Genomic DNA, 25,952 nt, shown 5'->3' with positions numbered 1-25,952 from the left:
GAGGCCCGAAAAACAGGTGGGGGTCCTCCACCACCACCACTCACAGAGGCTGAGCAGTTGGCCCTCAGCCAAAACAGTGGGCGCCCTGTGGCTGAAGGCATCTCTGCGGGGACATCCTCTGAGTCAATAACCCCGCAAGACACAAGTGCCTACATAGGGGGTAAATTCAAAATAATACATGATGTGCATACATCCTTTCTTCACAGTCACCTTTGCAGTGCGACTCATTCATTTGATAAACTCTTTACCATAATGGATTATTTTGTAGTGAAGTTATTTTCCTACTGATTTTGCCTTCCCTCAGTCTTGGTTGTCTTTGAGAGCATAATGACAATGAAGTGTAAGCTGAGTGCTATATGTTTGTTAATTGCCATTTGGTCCCTTGTAAGTTATAAGTGACCTGTATAAACCTCATATTCTATCAGTTGATGGTGGTGGTGTACTGCATCTGGTGCAGCCTCCTGTTGAGCCAGACCAACATGCAGTTGTGAGTAATACTCCACAGATTATATGAGTTCACAGTAGAACAGCAATGTTGTCTATTTCTTTACTACAGGAAAACAATGAAGAAACATTGACAGCTGTTACAGAGGAGGAAGCAACAGAGACACTTTATGAGGTTTACATCTTTTAATACTTTGTGTACAGGAAACACAGGTGACCAATAAAGCCAGTTGAACAAAAAACCTGTTTATTCTTCTTTCAACATGTTGAGGTGATGGGTCAAAGGAAATGATTGTGACATATGGTGTCTCTGACTGCGCTTCCATCTTGTATGTCCGTGGGAGGGTCAGGATGTTCATGGTTTGGATCACTGCTGATGTTTGGTTCAGAAGGACAGTGTTCTCCTCTAATTGTGGCAATGTTGTGAAGAATCACACATGCCACAATAATGTCACATGCCCTTTCTGGGGTGACCCTGAGTCTTTGCAGGCACTGGAACCGGGCCTTAAGCATTCCGATAGTCATTTCAATTCTGGCTCTTGTCCTGCAATGAGCCAGGTTATATCGCTGCTGTGGGCCCGGTTCAGGGTCAGGGTAAGGGGTGAGCAAATAGGGTAAACATGGATACCCCCTATCACCAAGCAAGTAGCCAGTGAACTCTCCTAAGACAGAAGGATACACTTCAGTTCAAATGTCCCTGAAGCAATTGGTCTTTATATATTTTAAAGTATTCTCAACTCACCATGTCCAAATTTTGTGCTCAGTGTACATTCACGGAATATTTGTGAGTCATGGACAGAGCCTGGCCGCTTGGCTTCCACATTTGTCATAATGTTGGCAGCATCACATATGATCTTCACAGTGCAGAGAACACAAATTAGCATCCATTACTATAATGAAATAATTTGTTAGTTTGAAATGCTACAGGGAACTATGTACCTGTACATTAATGCTGTGGAAAGACTTCCTGTTCACATAGTCTCCTTCATTTACTGAAGGAGCAATGATTGGAATGTGAGTGCCATCTGTACACGCCTGGGAACCCTGAAAATAAATGTAGAATTTAAGTAGTAGTCCAAGTATCACCACATCATACATTACGTTTTGGTCACCTTGATACCTGCAATTTTGTGGCATCCCTCTTTGATGAATCTTGTGGGTCTATGACCGGGGAACACCACACACGAGTACAGGAGACGTTTCAGTGCAACTGTAACATTCCTGACTGCCCGACAGACGGTAGCCTTGGAAACGTGCTCAGCGTCACCAATATTATACAGAAAGCTCCCGTTTGCAAAAAACCGAAGTGCAATACAAATAAAATGTACAGAACTGAGAGAATGTCCGCGATGTGTCACATGCGTAATATATGGCCTGAAGATGTTATTCAAATAAATTATAGATTGTGCTGAAAAACGGTAACGTTCGCGCAGAAACTCATCAGGAAATGATAAAATGTCCAAACGCACTCTGATCACTCTCTCCCGGCGGAGAGCTCTGCAGAGAATTTGGGCTTCAACATCTACTGGCTCTTCAAGGAAGGAGCACGCCATGTCTGACACTTCCTACAGTCAGGTTTCCGACACAGAGGCGGAGAACGTCAGGGTTAGTTGAAGTAAACCTGCTAGGGAGCAGGTTAGCTTCACGGCGTGTGTCGTCATAGTGACTCACTCAGGCTTCAGCTGAACTCGCTTTGTGAAACCGAAAACCCAGAGTTTTCGTTAACTCAGGGTATACTTACTCAGTTTTTCCACTAAACCGGCTTCCTGAAACAGGGCCCAGGTGTGTTCGGGGAACCGGAATAGCGAGCTCAGAGTTAGCGCGATGATTTGGTCTTGAATGTTTCATTTGATCTTGGATGTAGTAAGCGACGTACGAAGCACAGGGCCCTGGTGTTCTGTGCTTAGTTATCAGTCTGTTTGTTTTTGTTTTGTTTATTTGTTTTTGTTTATTTGTTTGTTTTTTATTTATTTATTTATTTTTGGTTCTGAATTGTACACTTTATTATGTTATGTAATTATGTACAATTTTTGAAAAAAGAAAAACTAATAAAAAAAAATTAAAAAAAATTAAAAATAAAATAAAATCTCTGATATCACAAGTTTCTCCAATACTTTCATCACAACTGGTGTATTAGCATCCAAACACTTTTCTGAAATGTAATTCAGCATGTTACTTAATTACTCCCAGGAGACAGTACTTTGTTACACTAATTTGAACCAATACATTATTTTCACGTCTCCCTGAAATGACCTGAAAATAATCGCCTCATACCATACCAGTTAACAATGTAAACCTCTACATTACACTCCTTCACACCAACACAAATCCCTGTCATAATGAGGACACAATTAAGATCTTGCTCTTAGGATTTAGCACAAAGCAGACAGCCCAAAGCAAAAATCCAGTGGGTTTTTTTTTTTTTGTTTGTTTGTTTTGCTTTGGGCTGTGTTTTGAGTACACAATGCATTTATAATGCATTAACTGAATGAGTGTATAGGTGGTTGTCAGTGCACTGTCAGCTCAGCAGCAGATCCTTCTATCTCAGGAAAACCAGAGCCATCACAGGTGACCCCTTGCACCCCTCCGACCACCTGTTTGACCCACTGCCCTCTGGTTGGCACCTCAGGTCAATCTGGTCCCACACCTTCAGACTCACTAAAAGCTTCTTTTCCTGGGCCATTTGTACTGTTAACAAACACTGCACAGTTGGTGTGGAGCACCCATAATTTTGTTGTACATGTACAAAGGGGTTATTCTGCTCTATTCTAAAAAGGCTCTATGCAAATAATTATAATAATAATAATAATAATAATAATAATAATAATACATTTTATTTAAAAGCGCCTTTCAGAACACTCAAGGACACTGAAAAGTAGTAAAAGTAGGCATAAAAGCAGGGAATATGCACAATAATGAGAAACATAATAGAAGGAACAGATTAAAAGCAGTAAAGTGGAAAGGTTATGTGGAATAAGCTATTTTGAATGGGTGAGTTTTGAGTCGAGAAAATGAGGTGATAGTTCTCAAATCAGGAAGTAGGGAATTCCAAAGTCGAGGAGCAGAGCAACTGAAGTCCCTGCCCCCCATAGTGACAAGACAAGGGGAATAAACGGTGAGAGAAAGAGTAGAAGAAGATCTAAGACACCGAGATGGGATTGTGATCTGAACCAAAACATAGAGATATGGAGGGGGGAGGACATGAATAGCCTTGAATGTATACAGAAGTATTTTAAAACTGATGCGATGTTTGACCAGAAGCCAGTGTAGCTGCTTCGGGACCGGGGAGATGTGGTGAATAGAAGGAATCCAAGTGATAATAGGTGCAGCAGAGTTCTGGACACGTTGAAGTTTATTGATGGATTTTTGAGTGAGGCCGAAAAAAGTGAATTACAGTAATCGATCCGTAACAAGGCTTTGAATAAGAATGGCATGTGGGGTGAGAAAGGGACAGAGACGGTTAATGTTACCCAACTGAAAATAAGCAGAGCGAGTGACATTATTGATGGGAGAGTTAAAGGATAGAGTACTGTCAAGGATGACACCCAAACTTTTCACAGAAGAAGAAATGGAGACCGGCATTTTATTGATAGTAATAGAGAAACTATTAGTTAGTGATTATTTATGATGAGAAAATAGAGAAAACAATCATATGATCCATATGAGAAAAGACTTTGGAAACAGCAGGAAGGAAAAACTCCCTTTTAACAGGAAGAAACCTCTGTTAGAACCAGGCTAAGGGAGCAGTGTGCCATGACTGGTTGGCAGGGGAAGAAGACAGACAAATATACACTGTGGAAGAGAGCTGGAGCTTCTGATACCAAGTGTAAAGCTAATTGCTAGAAAATGTCATTTCTTTTTTTGTAATCGAAGTCTTTATTTGTTTTTAACATTTCACAACATGAAAAAACAAACAAAACAACCAACGAAACAACAACAGGAAGGAAAAAAAAACAATAAAGAAAAGAAAAGACAGCTTTCAATCCCATAGTTAATCCACCTTTATACTTCGGGTCCATTTTCAATACCTGTTAACTAACAGTACACCCGTAAAAAAATAAAAACAAAAAAAAAAGGACAGTTAACTCAAATCTTTAAGTCATTCCCTTACTGAGTGCCTACACAAACAAACAGTGCAGCAAGCGTACAACATAACTAAAGATAATTGCCCTGACCAAATAAGTTCCAACCATCTCAGCCAAAAACACGTCCCCACGATTTGTCAAAACCCTCCCTATCATCATTAATCCTAGCCAAGAGTTTTTCATACGACACCATTTTCAGCATAGTTTCTTTCCACCTATTATATTCTGGAGGAGATGGTTCCTTCCATACACTCAGAATAACTCGAGCCGCTGTGATCACCCCCACCTTTATAACCACAAAGTCATATTTTGAAACCCCAGGTAACACCGACCGATCCCCTAATAAGCACAGTCTTGGTGACAGGGGTATCATCAAACCAATCCACCTTCCTATTTTGTCCAACACTTTTTGCCAAAAGGGATAAACTTTCCCACATTCCCAAATAGCATGTATAAATGTCCCTGGATCTGAACTACATTTCCAGCATACATTACTGGGACTAATTCCCATTCTATAAAGTTTGGATGGAGTGAAGTACCACCTGTGTATTAATTTATACTGAGTAAATTTACCCCTGGCCTCCCTTATATACTTATCAGAGAATGACAAAATTCTGCGCCAGTCTTCTTTAGAAATTGCACAACCCAGATCCCTCTGCCATATAATCCTCAAGTTTTCACATATCTCTTTTTTTGGATTGTTAAATAGTTTGTAGAAAACAGCCGCCCTATGTGCTGTACTGGAGAATTCTAAAAACTCCACCACCATTTTCGAGCTTTGAGCAAATTTTCCTTTGGTAACACAATCCCTTATTTGTAAATATTTCCAAAAATTATTTTCTCTTATCAAACCGTATTTTCGGGTTATTTCAGCAAATGACATAAACACTCCCCCTGAGTAAAGATCACTTATCCTGCGTATGCCTTTGACAAGCCATTCCTTCCAGAACACAGTTTTCCGCCCAATCCGTACAGCAATATTGTTCCATAGCGAGGCATAAGGTTGTCTTAGATGAGATGCTCCACACAACTTGTGCACCTCTACCCAGACAGCTTTGGAATACCTGAGCACTGGGTTATCATGAGAGTCTTGTCCATTAGTTGCCGCGCCCTGTGAGAAAACATCCAAAGGTGTGAAAGGGCTCGCTAGTTCCTGTTCGATCTTCATCCAGCTCAGCTCAGAGCCCAATCCCGTCCAGTATTTGGCCAGTCTTGACAATCCAAAAGCTAAATTATACAACTTCACATTTGGGAGGGCCATTCCCCCAATGTCTTTAGAGGCCCACATTTTCTTTATATTCACTCTCGGCTTTTTGTTATTCCACAAAAAATCTTTGATTAACTTCTCAAATTGACTAAATATGTGCAAAGGAATTTGTACAGGTAACATCATGGAAACATAATTGAACTGTGGGACCACCATCATTTTAATCACATTAATTTTACCCCATAGTGTAAGATTCAATTTACCCCATTTATCCAGATTTGTTTTTATCTTTAGGAGGAGAGGTTCCACATTTGAAAGCATAATATCCTCCAAGTCGGGTTTTAATAATATTCCTAAATACTTCATACCTGAAGGTGAGTACTTAAAATTGAATGGAGTAACGCATCCAGAATGACATGATGCTGACAATGGCATGCCCTCCGACTTGTCCCAGTTTATCTTATAACCTGACAACCCTGAAAATGACTCAACACACGTGAGTAGTGCTGGTAGAGACTGCATGGGATCCGTCAATACTGATAAAGATGTCATCAGCATATAGAAACAACTTGTGTTCCATACCCCCTGCATGAACACCTCTGACACCCCTGTTTGCTCGGATAGCCAAGGCCAGCGGTTCCAGAAATATTGTAAAAAGCAACGGGGACAAAGGGCACCCCTGTCGGGTCCCGCGAGTAAGATGAAAAAACCCTGACACCAACCCATTTGTCAAAACCGCTGCCCTTGGACTTGCATATACAGTTTTGACCCAATTACAAAACCCAGGCCCAAACCCGAACCTTGCGAGGGTCGTCATAAGGAAGCCCCATTCCACCCGATCAAAGGCCTTCTCAGCATCCAGCGAGAAGGCCGCAACTGGGGTTAGGTTAGATTCGCTTTTGTGCATGAGATGAAGAAGTCTTCTAATGTTATCACCGGAGGACCTATTTTTAATAAAGCCAACCTGGTCACCATTGATGATATCTGGTAATATATGATCCAGGCGGGAGGCCAAAACCTTCGTCAAAATTTTGCAATTAACGCCCAAAAGGCTTACAGGCCGGTAATTTGCTGGGTCCGACAGATCCCTATCCTTTTTAGGAATAAGGGAGATCAGTGCTTCATTAAACGTACTTGGCAAGGAACCTATCTCCAATGCCTCAAGGTAAACTTTATGCAGGACTGGGGCTAAAATATCGATATATTTCTTATAATACTCAATCGGGAAGCCATCCAAGCCTGGCGATTTCCCATTCTTCATTAATAAGATCGCAGCCCTGACCTCTTCTTCCGTTATAGGCTCATCCAGTCTCGTTTTCTGTTCCCCAGAGAGAGTAGGTAATTGTAGACCTGAAAAAAATGTCTCCCCCTCCTCTTCATCAAGCGCACCAGCAGACGTATACAAATCTTGATAAAATGATTGGAAAATTGAATTTATTTCCTTCGATGAGGTTATCACTTGGCCGTCGTTCTTAATCATAGATATATTATTCAAATTATCTTGCTGCTTCAGTTGTCTTGCCAATAGTCTTCCACTCTTTTCGCCACCTTCATAAAATTTTGTTTTGAGCCTAAATAAGGCATATTCTGCCTTTTTGTTATAAATGTCATTCAACTGGTATTTTAATTTACATATAGTCTGATATTTATAATTTGAATATTGACTCGCTAAGTCCTTCTCCAACTCCCGTATTTCTTTATCCAAGGTTTCTACCCGTTCTAGATCACTTTTCTTAACTTTTGATGCGTATGCAATCAGCTTTCCTCTTACATATGCTTTAGATGCTTCCCAAACTGTGGCTACTTTGTCTGTGGAACCCATATTGATTTCGAAAAAAATTTTGAGATCCTTTGTTAACTCCTCACTAAAACTTTTGTTCTGCAACAACATCGTGTTAAGCCTCCAGCGACCCCTCTTCGTTCTATCTGTGTTCAAGTCAATTTGCAACTCTACTGTGGCATGATCACTAATGGCAATGGCACCAATCTCACAGTCTACGACTGAATCGACCATAGACTTTGATATTAAGGCGAAATCTATCCTCGAATATGTTTTATGACAGTTGGAGTAAAATGTGTATTCCCTTGAACTGGGATTAACCTCCAAATGTCCGTTAAGCAAAGATCCTCTGCCAGTAAATGAACAGCCTCTCTGTCCCTGGGTGTAGACGTACCCCTGGGGTTACTCTTATCAATTATCCCATCCATCACCTGGTTGAAATCCCCAGCCAATATCACCTGCCCCACATGATCCCCTATTATCTTGTTAATTTTGTGAAAAAAATCTGGCTCCTCCTTATTAGGTGCATAAATATTGCACAAAACTGTTCGAACCCCATTAATTAAGGCCTCCAAGCATATAATGCGTCCTTCGTCATCATTATACTTCTTCAGCAACACGAAGCTTAATTTCTTATTAACAAGGATCAACACACCATTCCATTTACTCGAATATGAACTATGAAAAACGGAGCCCACCCAGTCTCGTTTAAACTTTTTTGCCTCTTCTTCCCCCGCAATGTAGGATTCCTGAATAAACACTATATCTGCATTTTTAGATTTTAAGTATGTTAGAACCTTCCTCCTCTTGATTGGGTCCCCACATCCGTTTATGTTCCACGATATTATTTTAGTATACCTGTTCATCACTTTCTAACAGAAATGGGGTAAAGCACACCTTGTGCGCTTTACAACACAACACAAATACATGCATAGGCACTCAATATTACAAAACCCATCTGGTCTTATCAAACTAGCCGTCATTAAAAAAACAAAAAAAAACCAAACAAACCTGAACAAAACCAACCCCCTTCTTTGCATAGCAACTCAGAACAACGTTGCTAAGCGCCCCCTCCCTCCCCTCCTACCCAAGCCTAACTAACTTTAGCTTGAGACCCCAAACTGCTCGTGGTCCGTGAGACACGCTAATCATCCGACAGCAGCACCACCACCGCAGCCCCATTGAGCCCATTGTTTGTTTGTTACCTTATTTTAAAATTCACATACACTACTCCGATCTGTTACATCATGTCCCGCATTCCTCTAAGTCGACTCCTGCAGAAATTTCTCGGCCTCTTTTCCGTCTTTGAATGCTTTCTTTTGTCCGTTCCACGTGAAAACGAGCGTTGCAGGATACATCAGCCTATGCTTTACTTGTAGCTCTCGGAGACGCCTCTTCACCGGGTTGAATGCCTTCCTCTTCTCCGCCAGCTCCTTTGTAACATCTTCAAAAAAGGAAAGCTTGGCGCCTTGCCAATCGACTCCACGCCTCTCTCTGGCCACCCGAAGCACTTTCTCCCTAGCAGATGAACGTAGAAAGCGGACATGTATCACCCTGGGAGGCTCGTTAGGTTCCGGCATTGGTACAGGGGAACGATGCGCACGTTCAATTTCAAATTCACTTCCAGAAAGCTCAAGTGCTTCGGCCAGTATCTCCGTCACATATTTGTCCACGTTCCCGGGTGTCTCCACACCTTCTTTGAGTCCAATGATCCGTACATTATTCCTCCTGCTACGGTTTTCAAGGTCCTCCACTCGCGACCACAACGCCTCCATCCTCTTCTGGAATTTGTCCACTTTTGCCTCGGTAAGCACGCTGGCATCTTCCATGTCTGATATATGTTGTTCCGCCTCCCCTAACCTCACTTTTATAGCTTCCACCGAATCTTTCAGTTCTTTAGTGGCCTCTTTAATAGTGGTGACATCTTTTGCTACGACCTGAAGAGTAGCGTTCATTTTCTTAATTTCTTCAAAAATGTCTTTTTTGCTCTCGCTCCCTATACCTTCCTCAACTACTGGAGAGGCGGCCTCAGATGCAGATGCACTTTCGGGTGGTTCCGGAGCGAGGCTAATGCTAGCTTGCTTCTTCCTCGTGGTAACTCCCTTAAAAAAGTTTGCTTTGTTGTTACCGGCCATTTTCCAAAGACGGTAATTCTTGAAAAGCTTCGAAGTCCACAAAGGGTGTCCAATTTACGACTACAGCTGGAGTGTATGTTTCCAGAATCAGAACATTAATCAACAGACTTTAGGAGCGCCTCTAGTGTGCGGCCATCTTCTTCGGCGGTCCCACGTGACTCGAAAATGTCATTTCTAATTGCGGAGAACTCTGATTTGTGTACGTATGAGTCAGAATCAAAGCAGGCCTTTGGAATTGTAACACGCAAATATACATTTTATGGGTAAACATTTTGGTGTCATTGAAGATGTGTAAAGCCTTACTGGAATAATTTGCGCTGTATTAACAGAGTGCTAGCACTTTCTTTGCAAAGCTTTACCACCCTTCCTGTCGTGTTCATCAAATCTGTCATGGTCTGGCTGGCAGGCCGTGGGGATGTGAGGCAAAGAAGGACACAGGCGCGGAGCTCTGTGTGTAGACAGTGCCTTTATTTACAGTGTGGTAAATACTGATGCACAATTAATCCCCGTGCTCCATAAGACTCCCATGTGTGTCTTCCAGTGGCATCCGTGTTCGTGCTCCCCGCTGTCGTGACTCTGCACACCCTGTGCGTGCTGTCCTTCCTCTCCACGCTCCTATTGTGGGGAAACAATGGAAGCAGCTGTTAGACACTGACCCCTGCGGCCACACACGATCTGCACCTTCTAGACTAAACCCCACACACTGACTTGGGAGTCTAACACAATGATCCCACGTCGGTGGGAGCTCCAAGATTCTCCTAAGTAGCTCCCCCGACGAGCCCTGATCAGCAGCAGGCTTCAGCTGTGGCCAGTCCCCTAGCAGGGTCCTGGTCTGACAAAATCTTTTTAATTTACAAATTAAAAAAACTCGTATGACATCCTCTACACTATGCACTTGAACATATAAAAGTGATGACCACATCTTTCGTTGAATTTTGAGAGTTTTAATCAACTTTGTTACATTTGTGGTGTTCCCAGTCAAAAGTGACCACAATAGCCTACCCCTTTGGCCTCTGACCCCCTGAATGACTCACTGAATGACCCATTGACCAACCCACTGAACTGAATTTGGTGGTGAAAAATGTTTCTTATGTAAATTTAAGAGCTGTTAAAACTGACTGGTTAATTTTGACCGGGAACACTAAAGTGAAAACAAGGGAGGGACAGACTTAAGTTTTACTTATTTTAAATAAGACATACATTTTATTTGTGATCCTTAAATAAAACATTAGGTGTAAATTAAAGTAGGTGTAAATGATAATGTTGCCTGTTTATTACCGTTCATTAGTGATGGCTCGCTTGAAGCTGAAGCTCCGGTGCGTGTGTCAAAAAAATCAACACACTGCTTCAGAAGCACTGTGTCGAAGCTTGATTCGTTTGGCCAGAGTCACGTGATCAGTGACGTTCGAAGCTTCATTTAGAACCTAACTGCTTCGGTGTCTGATTCAATGGTTTATAAGGAAGCGAATCATTCGCGGGATTTTGGAGTTTTGATGGTGACAGATAGTGAACCACTGATCATTCCACTGAGAGATTTGGAGCCAGCGAGGAATAGAGGAGGTTCTGTTGTGTGGGAGGATTTTGAGTTGATTTTGGTCGATCGGGTGGGTTTTCCAGCTTTGTGTTCTGGCCGTTTGCTTTTGTTTTGTGCGCGTTTATTTTATCTGAAAACGGGAAAAAGGTAAAATGTCAAACATCTGCTTCCATAATATAAATATCATTAAATAACTTTAGAAAAACTTCCGCTTGACTCTTTACATGTAATGTTGTAAAAATATATATTTTATTGTTTAATTAATCTGAAAATGTTAGTCTGCCAAATGTGCAGCAATTTAATCTATTTATTCTCTTCAGCTGATAGTTTGTGTGGCCCAGGTAGACTGTATACCTGCATCTCTACCAGTTTCTCTGCACTCCAGCCTCCTCTGGGCCATGTGAAGGGATGTTCCTTAAGGCAGGAGAAATGATCTCCACGAAAAGGAACAGGTTCGGCCATCACACACTAGAACAAATTCTCTTCTTAAATACAAATGAAAAAGGGTTACTTTAAATGCATCATGTTTTTCATTTGCAAGTTCATAAGCATTTTCCCTTTCCAGTTCACAATCAGTTCTACCCCCAGGTCAAAAATATGTCTAGGAAAATTTCCCTAATATAATAATATTTATAAATACACCCGTCTAGCGATTAATTGCATAAGTGCATGGAGGCAGGACCTCACAGCAGAAGCATACTCCATAATGTGTTGTACATTATTATATGTATATTATATGTAATGTGGTATTTTTCAATTATTGTATTTACCAACATCAAGATGTCACAAGCAAAGAAAGACCACACAATGGTGCATGTTTAAACAAGGAGAGTTTACTGGTCAAAACTATTTATTAAACAAATAAAACACATTTTTTCAACCACCAAAAAATACACGTTCAAAGCAACACAACAGCGGCCCAATATCAGACAGAACTCCACTCTGTAGAGCAGTGGCGTGTCTAGAAAATTTTTGTTGGGGGGGCCAGGTAGGGGCACAGATTTGGAGAAGGGTGGCAGATGTAATTGGCAGATAATGTTTAAAATAAAATTCTACCAACCGTTAACCATAATTCAATAACCCTGTAAACCTAATAACCAAATGCGCTTTTAACTCTTATTAGAATGAGATTTTAACCACTACGGTGCAAAGTTTTTAGATACTGCGTTGATAAAGTACAAGAGATACAATCAGTGCTTTGTCAGTGTTTACTCAGCATTCAAGGACAGCAGTATTTGCATAGTATTTTTACTGACATATAGTGCACATATGTTTTGGGCAAAAACATTTTTGAATATTAAAATACGAACATTTGTAACAAACAAATGACAAATTAGCCAGTTCCAATGCAAAACTTTATCTGCCTGTTAAAAAAAGAAGATAATCTTCTCACAAACTGGTGTTTGATTTTGAAACAGGAAAAAAGTGGGGAAACAACTGAAAAGACTAACATTTGAATGAAACCTGAAAGCAAGTAAATACTTTCTATGCTGCCTTATGGTAAACTTTGCTAATATTGATAAAGAACAACACTGGCTGATGATGAAATACAGTCAGCTGGCATGGTGACACTGCCAGTATTAACCTGCAAGACTGGACTGGGACAGAAAATCGGGCATTTTGACTAGAGACCGCCCCACCAGGTAGTAAAGCCATAAAGACTTTGAATGAAAACAAATGCTGTTCTGTTGTGACAGTCCCATATGGAAAAGAAATAGTAAAAACTTACATGATTTACTCATGAAAGTGGCCACTTTCTCATTACTTTCATATATTGTTTTAGTAAGTATCCAAAACATACAAGATTCATTATATAATCTTTCAAGGGATCTTATATCTGTTTTTACTCTTGTATGCTTTTCATACAAGTTTCACACAAGACAGATACAAACTTTATAAGATTTATATATATCTTTTCCATATGTACACTGTCTTGTTGGTATATGTATGATTTCTATACATTTTACGTCAGATAAAAACTTTGGTTGTAAGATTTAGATAATTATTTAATAAAAGCTAGATATTTTAAATGAGAATAAGAAAGAAAAGTATTTCTTTGTGCCCCGCCTTTCCCTGTTAATGCCCTACCTGGCTCCCTGGCAAAACTTTCCTAGGCCCGCCCCTGCACAGTTACCAGCTTTCAGCTACTTAGAAAAGGATCCTGGTGTTATTTGTCTCTCAGAAACAGTTCATAACTTCCCTTCAACTCATTCATGTCACCTAAAAGGTAAACCTGTTTCTCCATCACTGTTCAGCTCTGATGATTCAGTAAGGACATCTCCTGGTTTCATCTTCATGTTTCCCTCTCACCACATATCCAAACCGACATCATGACCAGCAGCTTTACAGCTGTGGCTCCAGCAAACATCAGCTGATACTAGAAATTAATATTAAATAAATTCTAACAACAGCTGATCAAGCTTAAACGTGCTGCTGTTGTTTAGCGCGACATCTGCTGGTTTCCTCTTTTGGCGCAAAGTGGATGATAAATAAACAAGAGAGAAAAGCCGATCAGCTGATCATTGATCAGTTTCATGATTGAAGTAGCAACAGGAGAGGAAGGGGGAGAGAATGAGAGAAGAAGAAGCAGCTGTGCAGCGTAAAGACAGAATAACTCCAGGTTTGTGTCTTTTTCCATTCTAGCTAAAGTTCGGGACAAACTGAGTCTCTTCTCAGCTCAATACGAAACGTGTAATATTTTCTCTGAATGAGGGACCATTCCATTTTTTAAGGAGCCGTTGGCAACTCTACTAACTAACCTTATGAATAAAATAAAGTTCACTATCAGTAACATCATAGAACCCACCCACCTAAAAACTCCATCAAGCTGGCTAGAACGCAGTACGAGTTATTGCAACTGACAGTAAAAAGTCAGCACAACGAAAATAAACTCCACCTAAACTTGGTTTATATCTGACCCAGATAGACTGCAGGTCATAACTTCTTACCTGAAGTTCAGTTCACCTGACACTCGGACTGGTGGCCGCCTCGGGTCTCTCCTCCTGCCTCCCCTTCCCTCATCCACCTGCTGGCCTCTGTTGAAGCCCCGCCATAGCCACCACCAAACAACGGAGTTATTTTTACACATCGACCTGCATCTGGCCAATCCACCACCTCTCATTGTTCATGCCATTACAAAAAAAAAATAAAAATAAGTCACCGGGCAGGGCATATGCCCGGTATGCCCGATGGTCAGTCCAGCTATGTTAACCTGCAACCAAATCTGCAGCTCCATACAGCAATGTTACGACTTAGATATCTTATAACTCATAACTCTTATGTTAGCTCCCCCCAGCAGCCTACTGTCTGAAATATTCAACGGCTGCAATAATTCTTTAAGTGTTATTTTTTCCTTGGTATTCTAATTTCACCGAAGTTTACTAAACTCAACAAACTTAATATTACTTACCGGGACATTTATTCTGTCCTCATTTTCTTTCACCGAAAAATTGTTTCCTGCAGTGCCGTCTTTCGTGCTTGGCTCTCCTACCTTTGCTAACGTGATGCACATAGCGCAGAAGCCGATGCTGCATTCACTTACACTCGGATATCTGAGCTTCACCGTGAAAACATAATCGGACATTTGATATTTGATTGAATTTTATTGTTTTGCCTTTGGGGTGGCCAGTCTGGTTGGGGGGGTGGCCTGTGCCCCCCCAGGCCACCCCGCTGGACACGCCACTGCTGTAGAGTGGGCAATCGTAATGAAGCAGTTGGTTTTATTTTGTGCATTCAAGCTGCTCTTCATATTTTTGGCCACCAGATGTCACCAGAGAGGACTGTGTTGAAAAGCTTCGAGTAATGAACCGTTTTTCAACACAAGCTTCAGAAAGCTTCATTTGGCCATCACTACCGTTCATTGGGGACGGTCTCAGAGGAGTGCCGCCTCCACCTTAATTACAGATCATTTCCAAAAAATGGGATAAAAAAATAACCGGTATGAATCTAGAGCGCTCTGCTATTACTAATTTTTGTCATGGTCCTGGGTCGATGACCCAGCACTTTCAGTTTATTATTATCATTTTTCTAGTTTATTCTGATTTTGTATTTGTTCTTAGGGTTTGAGTTGTGTGTTTCTATCATCCCTACCTGTGCCTCCCCTCTGTGTTCTGTTCGTGTCCCCAGTTGGTAGTGTAAAACAGTCTGTGTGTTTCCTGTTTTACTTTGTAGGTTTGTCTCGTTATGTCCATTAGTTCCAGCTGTGTCCCCACCTGTCTGCCATTTCCTAATTACCTGGTGTGTGGATTTACACTGGGTGTCTGCCTGTGCTCCTCATCATGTCGTCTGTGTTCATCCTCTGTGTTACCCTGCGTACTCTACATCACTTCGTGAATCCCCTGCTGTCCTCCCTTCATGTTCAGGTTTGCTGCTCTATGGTTTAGTTTCTCCCAGTTTAGTTCATCCTTAGTTCTGTTTTGCCATCCCCACTTTATGTTCGGTATTCTTAATAAATCACCCTCACATCCTGATAAGTGCTGCATTTGAGTCCTCCTTCCACACGTCACACGGCTGCTGCCCCCAGTCGTGACAATTTTGTTCACAAGTGATAAGACAGTCTTTCACCACACTGACCTGCACAGCAGGAGCTGACTGACAATGGAAACGTTAACTTTCCACAACTATTTAGCAAAAGCAAAATAGAATAACGGACCCACAAGTCAGTTCAATACATGACTTCACCCTGTTCAAAGTGTATGACACCAAAAGAATTAAAGGTTGAAACATGAGCATGCTGCCTCAGTAACACAAACGATATACCAGACCGACACTAGGTGTGAATATCTTGTGACAACTAATTTGTACATAAGGTGTAGTTTTGTCATGCACTATGTGAATAGGTAAAAAAGTCCACTTTGAAAACACTTCAGCCGAGGTTAAACCAATTAAGAAATTCAATCTGACAGGCAGGCGGACACATGCTGCCTAATATTGCTTCCAGGTGACAGCATGGAGATACTCAGTAATAAGAAAACAATGACATCCAACAGCCCCACTTACACCCTCAACACATCCTGTTTTTGTACTCATTTCTGTGATGTGTTCATGGTGAGGATCTTGAAGTTGGGTTTGTGGTTCATAAGTATCTCTCTAGTGCTACCGAGGAGGAGTGAGCATAAACAGATTATCTCTTCTTATGTAGCAGGTAATTTTAGGTGCATAAATTCAATCAGCTAAACAAATATTGCCAAACATAAAGTCTATTTTCTTCTAAGCAGTTTGTAACACATTATGCTTTGGTAGCTAAATGTACAGTTGCTGTATTTCCATGGAAAAGACAGAGAAAAAACACTTTCCAGAGATTTACAAGAATGAAAGAATGACGAAACACAAGAGAAAAACGAAAATGTATAAACTAGAAATTTTACTTGCTTATATTATGGATTGTGGCTCAAGAGTTGGCAGTCCATCTTGTAATCGGAAGTTTGGACAATCTGGGTCGTTGTGTCCTTGGGCAAGACACTTCACCCGTTGCCTCCTGGTGGTGGTCAGAGGGCCCAGTGGCGCCAGTGTCCGGCAGCCTCGCCTCTGTCAGTGCGCCCCAGGGTGGCTGTGGCTACATGTAGCTGCCATCACCAGTGTGTGAATGTGTGTGAATGGGTGGATGACTGAATGTAGTGTAAAGTGCTTTGGGGTCCATAGGGACTAGTGAAGCACTATACAAATACAGACCATTTACCATTTTATTAATTTTTTAGTTTTTTTACTGGATATTGAATCTATACACGATCCATTACACGGTGAATATTTATGAAAAGTCTCGCCAAACTGAAGTAATAATTTTGTGTCATTGAAAAAGTTGCATGAAAAATAGTATCGTTTTGTGTTGGCCAGTGGTTCTCAAACTTTTCACAATGAGTACCACCTCATAAAATAAATGGCTCTTGAAGTACCACCCTTATGACCTCCATTAAAGTACAGTAGTATAGGCCTCTTTAAAACCACATACAGTTTACAAGAGACAATTTTCTTTCTTATATGAATGTTATTTATTTAACTGTCATAAACAGGATGTGACAACTGATAATAACAACAGCTGTGCTGCATTAAAACAGTCACAGCAGGTGGGATATCCGGTCTTCAAGTGATGAAGTATGAACAGGCTTTAATAAGGCTCTTGTGTTTTTAACATGTTTTAATGTTTTGTATCTTGTTCTATTTAATCTGAACAAGCCCCTAAAAACAGTCAGTGATCACTGTCGGCCTCTCTCGGTTTTTATCACCACTGTTCATTTTACAGCTCAGTTTTTTTTTGTTTTTTTTGTTTTTTTAAACTTTTATTTAACTTTTTTTCCCCAACAAATATAAGACTGGTTCACATCCAAAATAATAACACTACACAGCACTAGAATATTACAACATTATGTCCATAACTGTTGTCCTCTAGGATCCAGTTTATAGGTTACTCCCAGTGCTTCCAGTGGTCTCTTCCATTTGTAAACAAAAATTCGGGAGCTCCCATCAATATAATGTCCCAGCCTGATCAGAGTCAGCTCAGTTTTTAAACCCTTCCGATGTAACTACAGCCCAGCCCATGCAGCAGTATATGAATGACTAACCTCGTATTGTGGATGGATTATCTCAGTTGTTCTCCTGACTGAAGTTTGGTCCATTTACAGCATCCTGCCATGCGATTGCATTTGTCCTTAACCATCGGGAACCTTCACGTTAGCTTTTATCGAGTGGAAAAAAGTTAGCGTTCATCCTCCAGCTTCACTGTGTTCATGCTAACGTAGCTGTGTCGCGTAGCACATCATTATCATCACATCATCATTACCATACAAACGTCACTGCTGTTTAGTTTTCTGTTGTAGTTCAGTGGGTCATTCATGGGGTTGTTCAGTCAGTGTGTGTGTGTGTGTGGGGGGGGGATTCCCATTCATTTCCTATGGTGGTCAATTTTGACTAAGAAAACCACATATGTAACAAGAGGTGCTCATCACTTTTATATGTTAGAGTGCATAGTGTGGAGGATATCATAATTCAGTTTTGGCACAAACACGACAGGAAGGGTAGTAATGCTTTGCAAAGAAAGTGCTAGCATTCTGTTAATACAGCACAAATTATTTCATCTTTAATGACTAGAGGGAGCCACAATTTGAGAACCACTGGTGTAGGATAAAATAGTTAGTTTGCCAAAGTCTGCCAATAGTCCAACATATTGTGAGAAAGGATCAGGCAGTGGCGACCTTGAATCAGTATGAATGAACTTGAGACTGCAATAGTGTCCCTCTTGTGTCATTCTTTCTCTCAGTATGGATTTGCAGATAGGGGATCAAATGACTACTTTTGAAAAATTATGCTTTGTACCCGAAATTCTGGGAATCCACCTCACTCTATAGAGGGAAGGACCACTCATTTCTCTCCTGATACCAGTGGCCTATTTTAGGATGACATTTTATGTATCCTATTTTTACTGAAGGTGAAAATAATGTGTATGAGTAAGGCCTTTACAGCCCTCAGATGAAACTGAGCTGAACATCTATGGGAGACATTTGAGCTTTCAGTGAAAAATGGAAAGAAGGTCAGCTGAAATGGGTGCATGTCCCATTCAACTTTAGCTGGAAAAATATCTAAGAAAATAGATGGAGTGATGGTTAGGAAGGATCACTCTGCAGAGGTTTTTGGATTTAATTTTTATTGGTTAAAAGAAACCATACAAATCTATTTTGAAATAAAAGACACATAAAGACAACAGGCCATTCAAAAGTCAAGGTATGATATTTGCTACATGTGATGACAAATACAATGATTTTTTGTTCCCCTCCAGCAAAACAACAGCTTATCGTTCAGATTAACTAAGAGGTTACAATTACATTTATCCTTAATAAAGGATATTGAACCGATTCTGTGGCTGCTGATGGGCACACCGTTTTCTCCAGCTTGAAATGTGTAAACTACGATAAGTAGGTATCCCCCACCCTCAACAATGTGTATCATAAAATGATACAAGCGATGAGACAGAAACCAAACTGGCCACTAATGGGGAGCTTGAGGTATATTTATAAAAATATAATATTATTAGCAATAAGGCATGTAGTACCGCAATAATTAGAAATTGTACCATTGTTGTGTGCGTGTGCAGAAACACTGAAGCACGTGGAAACTACACAAAACATAGTATAAAATATTGTAATTTGAATACAAGATTAAGGCAAAGTTTCCTTGAAGATTTAGAAAAGTAAGTAAGTAAGATGTATTTATAGCACTTTTTACTGATAAAAATCACAAAGTGCTTCACAATAAAACCAGAAATATAAATAAAACAAAACAATGAGAAAATTAATTAAAAACTTGTTTGTATAGAAATGTCTTCAGCTGCTTTTTGAAAGAGTCAGTGGGGTCTGCACGGCGTAAAGACAATGGAAGAGAATACCACAGCTTTGGTGCGTGAAAAGCTGGATCCCCACGAGTTTGGTACGTAGGACCAACCGTGACCTCTGACCTGAAGACCTAAGAGCAGGGAAGAATCATGAGGTTTCAACATGTCAGAGACAAAATCCAACCACGATGCTACATGTACAATCCACACTTACTATTTTGAGGAATTACATCAAGTCAATAGCTGACATTCTTTTAATAAAGTAAGACTTTAAAAAGATTAAACTAATGGATAATATTATAGGTCAATAAAACCATGTGCCTTTAAGAGGTCAGTTCACCCCCCCTCTTTACTTCAGTACTACACAGGTTTTCTACTATTGCACAATACAACTTAATGAACTGTCAAATACTGAAGAACAAAATGTTGAGAGCACAATATGAGCTGTTCACGTCTTCTTTTTGAAGATACTGAAGACAGATGAGTGAGCTACAGTACTGTGCAAAAGTCTTGAGCGACCCTCATTTCTTTATATTTTGCTTCTAAGGAGCTAAACTTTCTTGTAACATTTTAAACTGGTCATGATCAGCAGTTCTCTAAGGTTTCTAAAGCTCTTTCAAAGTTATACTTTAATCAATGCCTACTTTACAGTCTATTCAGTCAGTGTCAACAGGTCGTATGGATTGAGAAAAAAAGCATATCTGGGTAGAAAACTGTTAGTCATGGTCTGGGCCTCAACACCAGCTTAATGGAATAAAGGCAGCCAGCCCCCCCACCCCCCACCCCCCCGCCCTGAAAACTACTAACAGACATTATAAGCAATCTTGCCTATGAGAGTTCAGGCTATGTAGAAGAATAAGTTTGGTCATATGAAATATTTAAAGTTCCTTAGAATTGTGCAGACTCTGTTTATGCATTTGTGTACACAGTTGTATTTACTGCAGATACTGTATTTCCATGTATTTTTACATGTTTTAAGACATTGTTGAACCTATTACCCATTTTCCTAATAAGATATAAAGAAATGAGGGGCAGCTCAAGCCTTTTGCATAGTATTGTAAATGTGGTGAGGATGCAGCTGAACTGGAACGTTCCTCATTTCAACATAGGTGGAGTTTTCGCAATCTTTGCTGCTGTTCTGAAACAAAAAAAAACACAAAAGTGACACATCACCTACAGCAGGATTTCTTTTCAAGTAATTAGTTTAGTAACATTAAGTGCAGAGGAGATGCAGACATTTCGGTTTTCAATTTGCCTCATTCTTTTGATAGCTTTATTCTGTTAAATGTATTTAATAATAATACTGCTGTTAAAACTGGGTGTTCAGGCACGGCACAAAGGCAGGACAGTTTTTATGGATGTCTTTCAGTATCTTATTAACTGTCTGCTAACTCACTTTGAAAAAACTGTCTACAAATTGTGAAACAATTCCAGAACAATGGTCTTCAATGTAAAATAGAATAACTTTCTACAGTACATAACAGTAAAAGTTTCCAAGAATCAGGAGAAATCTTTATGCTCGAGGGACAAAGGATCAAAGTCACAATCCTCCGGTCGGCATCGTCGAGTGGAAAACTCTTCTGTGGTCAGATGAAGCAAAATTTGCAAACATGGACAGTGATTCTTTGGGATCAGAGAAAACAGGGAGAAAACGGCTGATGTGTGCCAAATTTTTCAAGAAGTAGAGTGAAAATCAGCGGCACATTGGCATCAAGATATAGAGAGGAGGTCAGGAAAGAGGTGGAATAGTGAGTGTATACAGCCAACTGTAAAACACAGCGTGATGGTTTGGGGCCACATTTCAACAGTGGTGTCGGGACGCTTGTCAAAATTGATGGAATTTATGTAACAAAGAAAAGCAGTAAGTACAGCTTTTACTTTGATGTTTCATTTCAAAGAACTCTTGAGGTTGACACGGAACATCCACTGTGTGTTGTTATGAGCTGAACAATTATTTTATGGCTTTGTATCGTCTGTTGTGAATGTAAAAAAAGCAGAATTTCAAAGCAGCTTATAAACAGCTTATACTGAGTTGGAAACAAAAATCTTTTTAAATTGTAATTGGAAAAACAAACAAATATGATTTCAGACTAAGAAAGTCTCAAAATAACAACGATCAAAAGAAGCTCCCGAAGCCCTCAACAACAGTGAAAGCTGTGGTCATATCATAGACCTTATATAAAAGTTTAAACCTGAATTCTTTCTCATTTAGAAAATGAACTACGGCTGTGTAAAAATCTCTACCAAAACATCTCCCTTCATCTATTACCTGGCTGACCATCATAAAAGCTGCTTTCAGCTGCTTTGTGGACCTTTTAACGTTGCGTCCGGGCAAGATGATAACAAACATCTGATAAAAAACACACTAAGACATATAAAGACATATATCGTAAATTACAGCCTCAGAAAAATAGTAATTCTGACAGATAGTCACCATAAGCCTCATGTAGAAGGAGGTGATGATACAGCTGTACACAAACATCAGGGCCAGCAGACCAATCAAAATCCACATGAGCTGATGGGACTGAGGGGGAGGAGGTGAAGGGGGAGGAGTACACTGTGGTGTGGTTCCCAGTTGACCTAATAAAAACAGTGGTTACTTCCTGTTTGTACTTCAGTGGTTTGACTGACGTCACTAAACACAACGACATGAACAGCAGCCAGTTTCACGTTCAGAAACATGCATTATTAGGTTTTGTTGTAAAGACTGTTTTACACATTTAGCAGCACAGAGTATCCAACCAGCTTCGTCAGTAGCGTGGGTGTAGTTTGATCAGATCTCCAATCTCTTGGACATTTAACCCTCTGAGGTCTAATTTGTCCTCAGCGATGACACTCATCACAGCCTTAACCATGTGCTAAACTGAAATGGTTTTTAATGCATATCAAACAGAGTTACATTTTGCCCTGATTGCCAGGACATGGTTGAACAAAAAAACGTTTAACAAGTTGTTGTTTTTTTTAAGTGTTACAGTGATTGCGAGGCACACACCCCTAACCCACACAGGCACTGCAGACCATCTACTAATGAGAATGTTGATGGTTCAACCCTGGCTACTGCAGTCTGTATGCCAAATATCCTCAGGTAAGACATTTACCCCAAGATGCATCAAAATGTGCAAATGTTAGAAAAAAATGCTTGTGTGAAATAGTGAATGAGGCATGCTGTATAATCACTCGGAGTGTTCAGAGCAGAAAAAGAACCCGTCGATTTACCATTTTCATCATTCTGATTGAAGATTCTGGGTGTCTGTGTTGATACAGTGCTAACAGTCTTAACAGAGTTTACCTGCATATCCTTCTAAGACACAGCAATGCATTTTTGTCCTGTGTGGGGGACGTAAATGTGAGACGTCTACATCAAGCACCACCTATGCAATCTATGAGTCCTACTGCACAGTAAAGAGGATATCCTGGGCTTTTTATCGCAAAATTTGTGTGGTTTGGGCTAAAAGACCACATGGACTTTGCAACTTGGACACAAGGGAGGTTGAGTCATTATGATTCTGTTGCTAAAAAAGTCTCAAGTCTTAACTTTGATTTAGTAGGATCGTGGGTTTGTATTTGCAACTTTAACAACACATAGTTCCTAATTTTACCACCTCCAAATCAAAACTTTTAGTCTGTACCTTTGAATTGCACAGCAGGACTTACTGTGCTTATACTTTTTGCCGCGTTTCCTGTCTTATTTTAATAGTCTATGTGCATTATGTTTATGTGTCCCTGCTGCGTTCACAGCTGTCTCCCCTCATCACCCTTGTGCATATGTTGTCTAGGACCTGCTCAAGTCACTCTTCCCGTGTGGTTCCCAGCAGCCTGCCAAAAGGTTATTTGTTAAAATGATTTCGTGTTCGAACATGTTTCCTTCATCTTACTGTTTTAATATTTGTGAAAATTTGTGAAAGAATGTGTTTTGTGTTTTTTTTAATGATGGCCAATACGCACAGAGAGACCACAACCAGTGAGCAATTAGGCTGAAACCGAACTTTTCCCTCCCCCATAACAAAAACTAGCCAGCAGATGAGTATGCAATGAAGTGCAAAACACAGCTCTGATAAACAGAACAAGCTGTCTGCAGAGCTAAACTGTGACTTGTTCCAAACTGAAAACTGCTCTTTGGAGGGAGACTGTAATCTCAACTATTCTAACAGCATCTGACAGAATCACAGTATTTGATGCTCTAAAATGTGGACGTTCTGTTGCATCATTTGTCATTTCAGTCTTTCACTTCTGCAGACAAAAAATAATAAATAAATAAAATGCAATTTCTGGTTTTATCACTTTTTGTATATACATACCTTGTAGTTGCAGTTTAATTAATTTGTTTGCTGCACTTGTCACGGTTTTGTCCGTCCCATCCTTATTTGTTGCTGACCACTCACATTCATACTTTGAGGTCCATGCCTCTGGCCCAGCATTGAGTAAGATGAAAATGTACTTGAATGGAGCGTCTTTAAGTACGATAATGTTATGACAGGCTTCAGATTCAGTCTGGCAGAGCATCTTTCTGAAAGGAAACAAAGAAATATTAGATATGCAGCTAGCATGACCCAGTCTAATTATTTTAATTGAAATAATGTTAAAATTGCAGCAGACAGAATTCTTGAAAATGGGAAAAGAAAACCTGCAGATTTTTGAACATAGAACTGCTACAGACTTTATACAGACACCTTTTTGTCATACAAACATTTGATCAAAAACATAAAGAGAACTTCAGTCAGCAAACATGAGTTCATACAAGTAGTACGAGAATTTCTCAACATCCTGCAGTGAAAGAGAAAAGCTTGGTTTTGTCATCTCAAAAACAACACAAATTCACTAAAACCAAGAGACATGCTTCGACATACTTCTCTGGTAAAACCTTGTTGAGTCGAACATCTACAATTGTCCCAGTGTTTGCTGTAAAGTTACAGCTGATGAAAACTGTATCTGGGTTATTAGTCTTATTCTGTGGCTGGATCACCTCAAAACCTGGTAAAAAGAAATTCAGAAACAAGGTTAAAACTTTCTGTTTTTTCTTTCTGTCATTAGAGTCCATGTGGAGAGACATCTAAGGGTAAATGTTTTATTTACTGTACCTTTCAATAACATAACACACTGACCATGAGAAATGCAAGTCCATATTTGTGTTCTACTGTGGCCATTTTTTAACTCACTGGACCAGCAGTTCTCATTAATCACTAAAGTTGAAAAATTAATTACTAAAATTAAACTGCTACAGTTTAGAAGGTGAAACTGAAAGTCTTACCATTGCTTGGGTAGAATAAGGAGCTCAAATAATAATAAATAAAGAAGCTTTTGAAGCTGGAAAGTATCATCGTCTTCTCCCCGTTGTAAAAAAACACTAAGCTGATTCTCACCAGATTCTCCTTTTGTACAGAGACTGCATTAGAAACTGTCATTTGAACCTTTTGGTTTCTGTGGGCTGTGCTCTTTCCTGTAGTCGTCAGATAACAGACATTCATTTTTTCCTTTTTGTTCACTGCCAGAAGAGTTCACATCACACTGTTTCCGGGACTACAGGAAATATTTTGCATTTCTTGCTGTCTGTTTACGTTATTTGGAGTTACAACTTTACTGGTGCTTTATGTGCAGCTTTGGAAAAAGACTGAAAAGACTTTAACTCATCACTCTAAAATCCTAAGCCATTTAGATCTTAGCAAGCACTTTATTATAAATACTATATAAACACTAAGCCAAGCACCTTTTATCAGCCTCAGTTCTTACTGTCATGAGTTTCCAAACATATTTCAATGATTGCTTGCACCGGGCCAACATACACTTAGCTAACACTATGACTACTGAAAGGTGAAAGGAATGACACTGATCATCAAGAAAAACTGGAAAATGCAGTTCTTGTGGGGTGTTTCTGGTCTGAAGTGGTTACTATCAATCAAAAGTGATTCAATGAAGGAGCAGTGGTGCACCAGTGACAGGGAACTATGGGAAGAAGGCAAACCAGCTGAGGTAGTGTGCAGTTTTGGGCAATGTTCTGCTACCTTGGGTCCTGTGCGTGCTACTTTGAAACATCCCACTTACCTTAGCACTGTTGCAGTACACCCCTTAAAAGAAAACACACCCATGAATACCCTTTATTGGAAATGGCATTCCCTGATGGCTGTGGCCTCCTTCATCAGGATAATGCACCCTGCCATGAACCAAACATGTTCAAAAAGAGTTTGAAGAATTGTCCAGTTGACCATCTGTGGGATGTTCAGGACAAACAAATCTATTTCACACCACATCATACTAACATCTTATTGCCAGATGACACAGCACACCTTCAGGGAGCTAGTGGAGACTTGTCTTGATGGGTCAGGGGTGTAATGCCATCAAAAGGCCAGTCATCTAAACATGATCAGCCAGACTTGTGATGACAAAGACCATAATGGAAGGCCTTTGTCATCACATGCTTGAAATCATCATGTGTTTTTTGCTGAACTGTTG

The 25,952-nt window shown here is 40.2% G+C and overlaps 1 protein-coding gene and 1 long non-coding RNA gene across 2 annotated transcripts in view; both read right to left on the bottom strand.

The window, feature by feature from the left end:
- Positions 1 to 14,797, bottom strand: part of LOC145421025 (uncharacterized) — a 353,506-nt gene extending 338,709 nt beyond the window's left edge. Inside the window, exon 1 of the long non-coding RNA XR_013902289.1 lies at positions 14,595 to 14,797. This is a non-coding gene — a long non-coding RNA (uncharacterized LOC145421025). The remainder of the gene's footprint in view (positions 1 to 14,594) is intronic.
- Positions 14,798 to 20,298: 5,501 nt separating this feature from the next.
- On the bottom strand, positions 20,299 to 24,902 carry LOC113007974 (uncharacterized). Its single transcript, XM_026145066.2, has 5 exons — positions 24,754 to 24,902; positions 24,353 to 24,476; positions 23,804 to 24,012; positions 21,940 to 22,085; positions 20,299 to 20,643 (listed from the first exon to the last, which is right to left on the bottom strand). The coding sequence occupies exons 1-5, from the start codon at positions 24,821 to 24,823 to the stop codon at positions 20,542 to 20,544; spliced, it is 651 nt and encodes a 216-aa protein (XP_026000851.1). The 5' UTR covers positions 24,824 to 24,902; the 3' UTR covers positions 20,299 to 20,541.
- Between the last annotated feature and the right edge of the window lie 1,050 nt (positions 24,903 to 25,952).

The sequence above is a fragment of the Astatotilapia calliptera genome, chromosome 16, assembly GCF_964374335.1.
Source record: "Astatotilapia calliptera chromosome 16, fAstCal68.1, whole genome shotgun sequence".
NCBI lineage: Eukaryota > Metazoa > Chordata > Actinopteri > Cichliformes > Cichlidae > Astatotilapia > Astatotilapia calliptera.
Note: the sequence above shows the minus strand (reverse complement) of the source record. Positions and strands in the feature narration are given on the sequence as shown.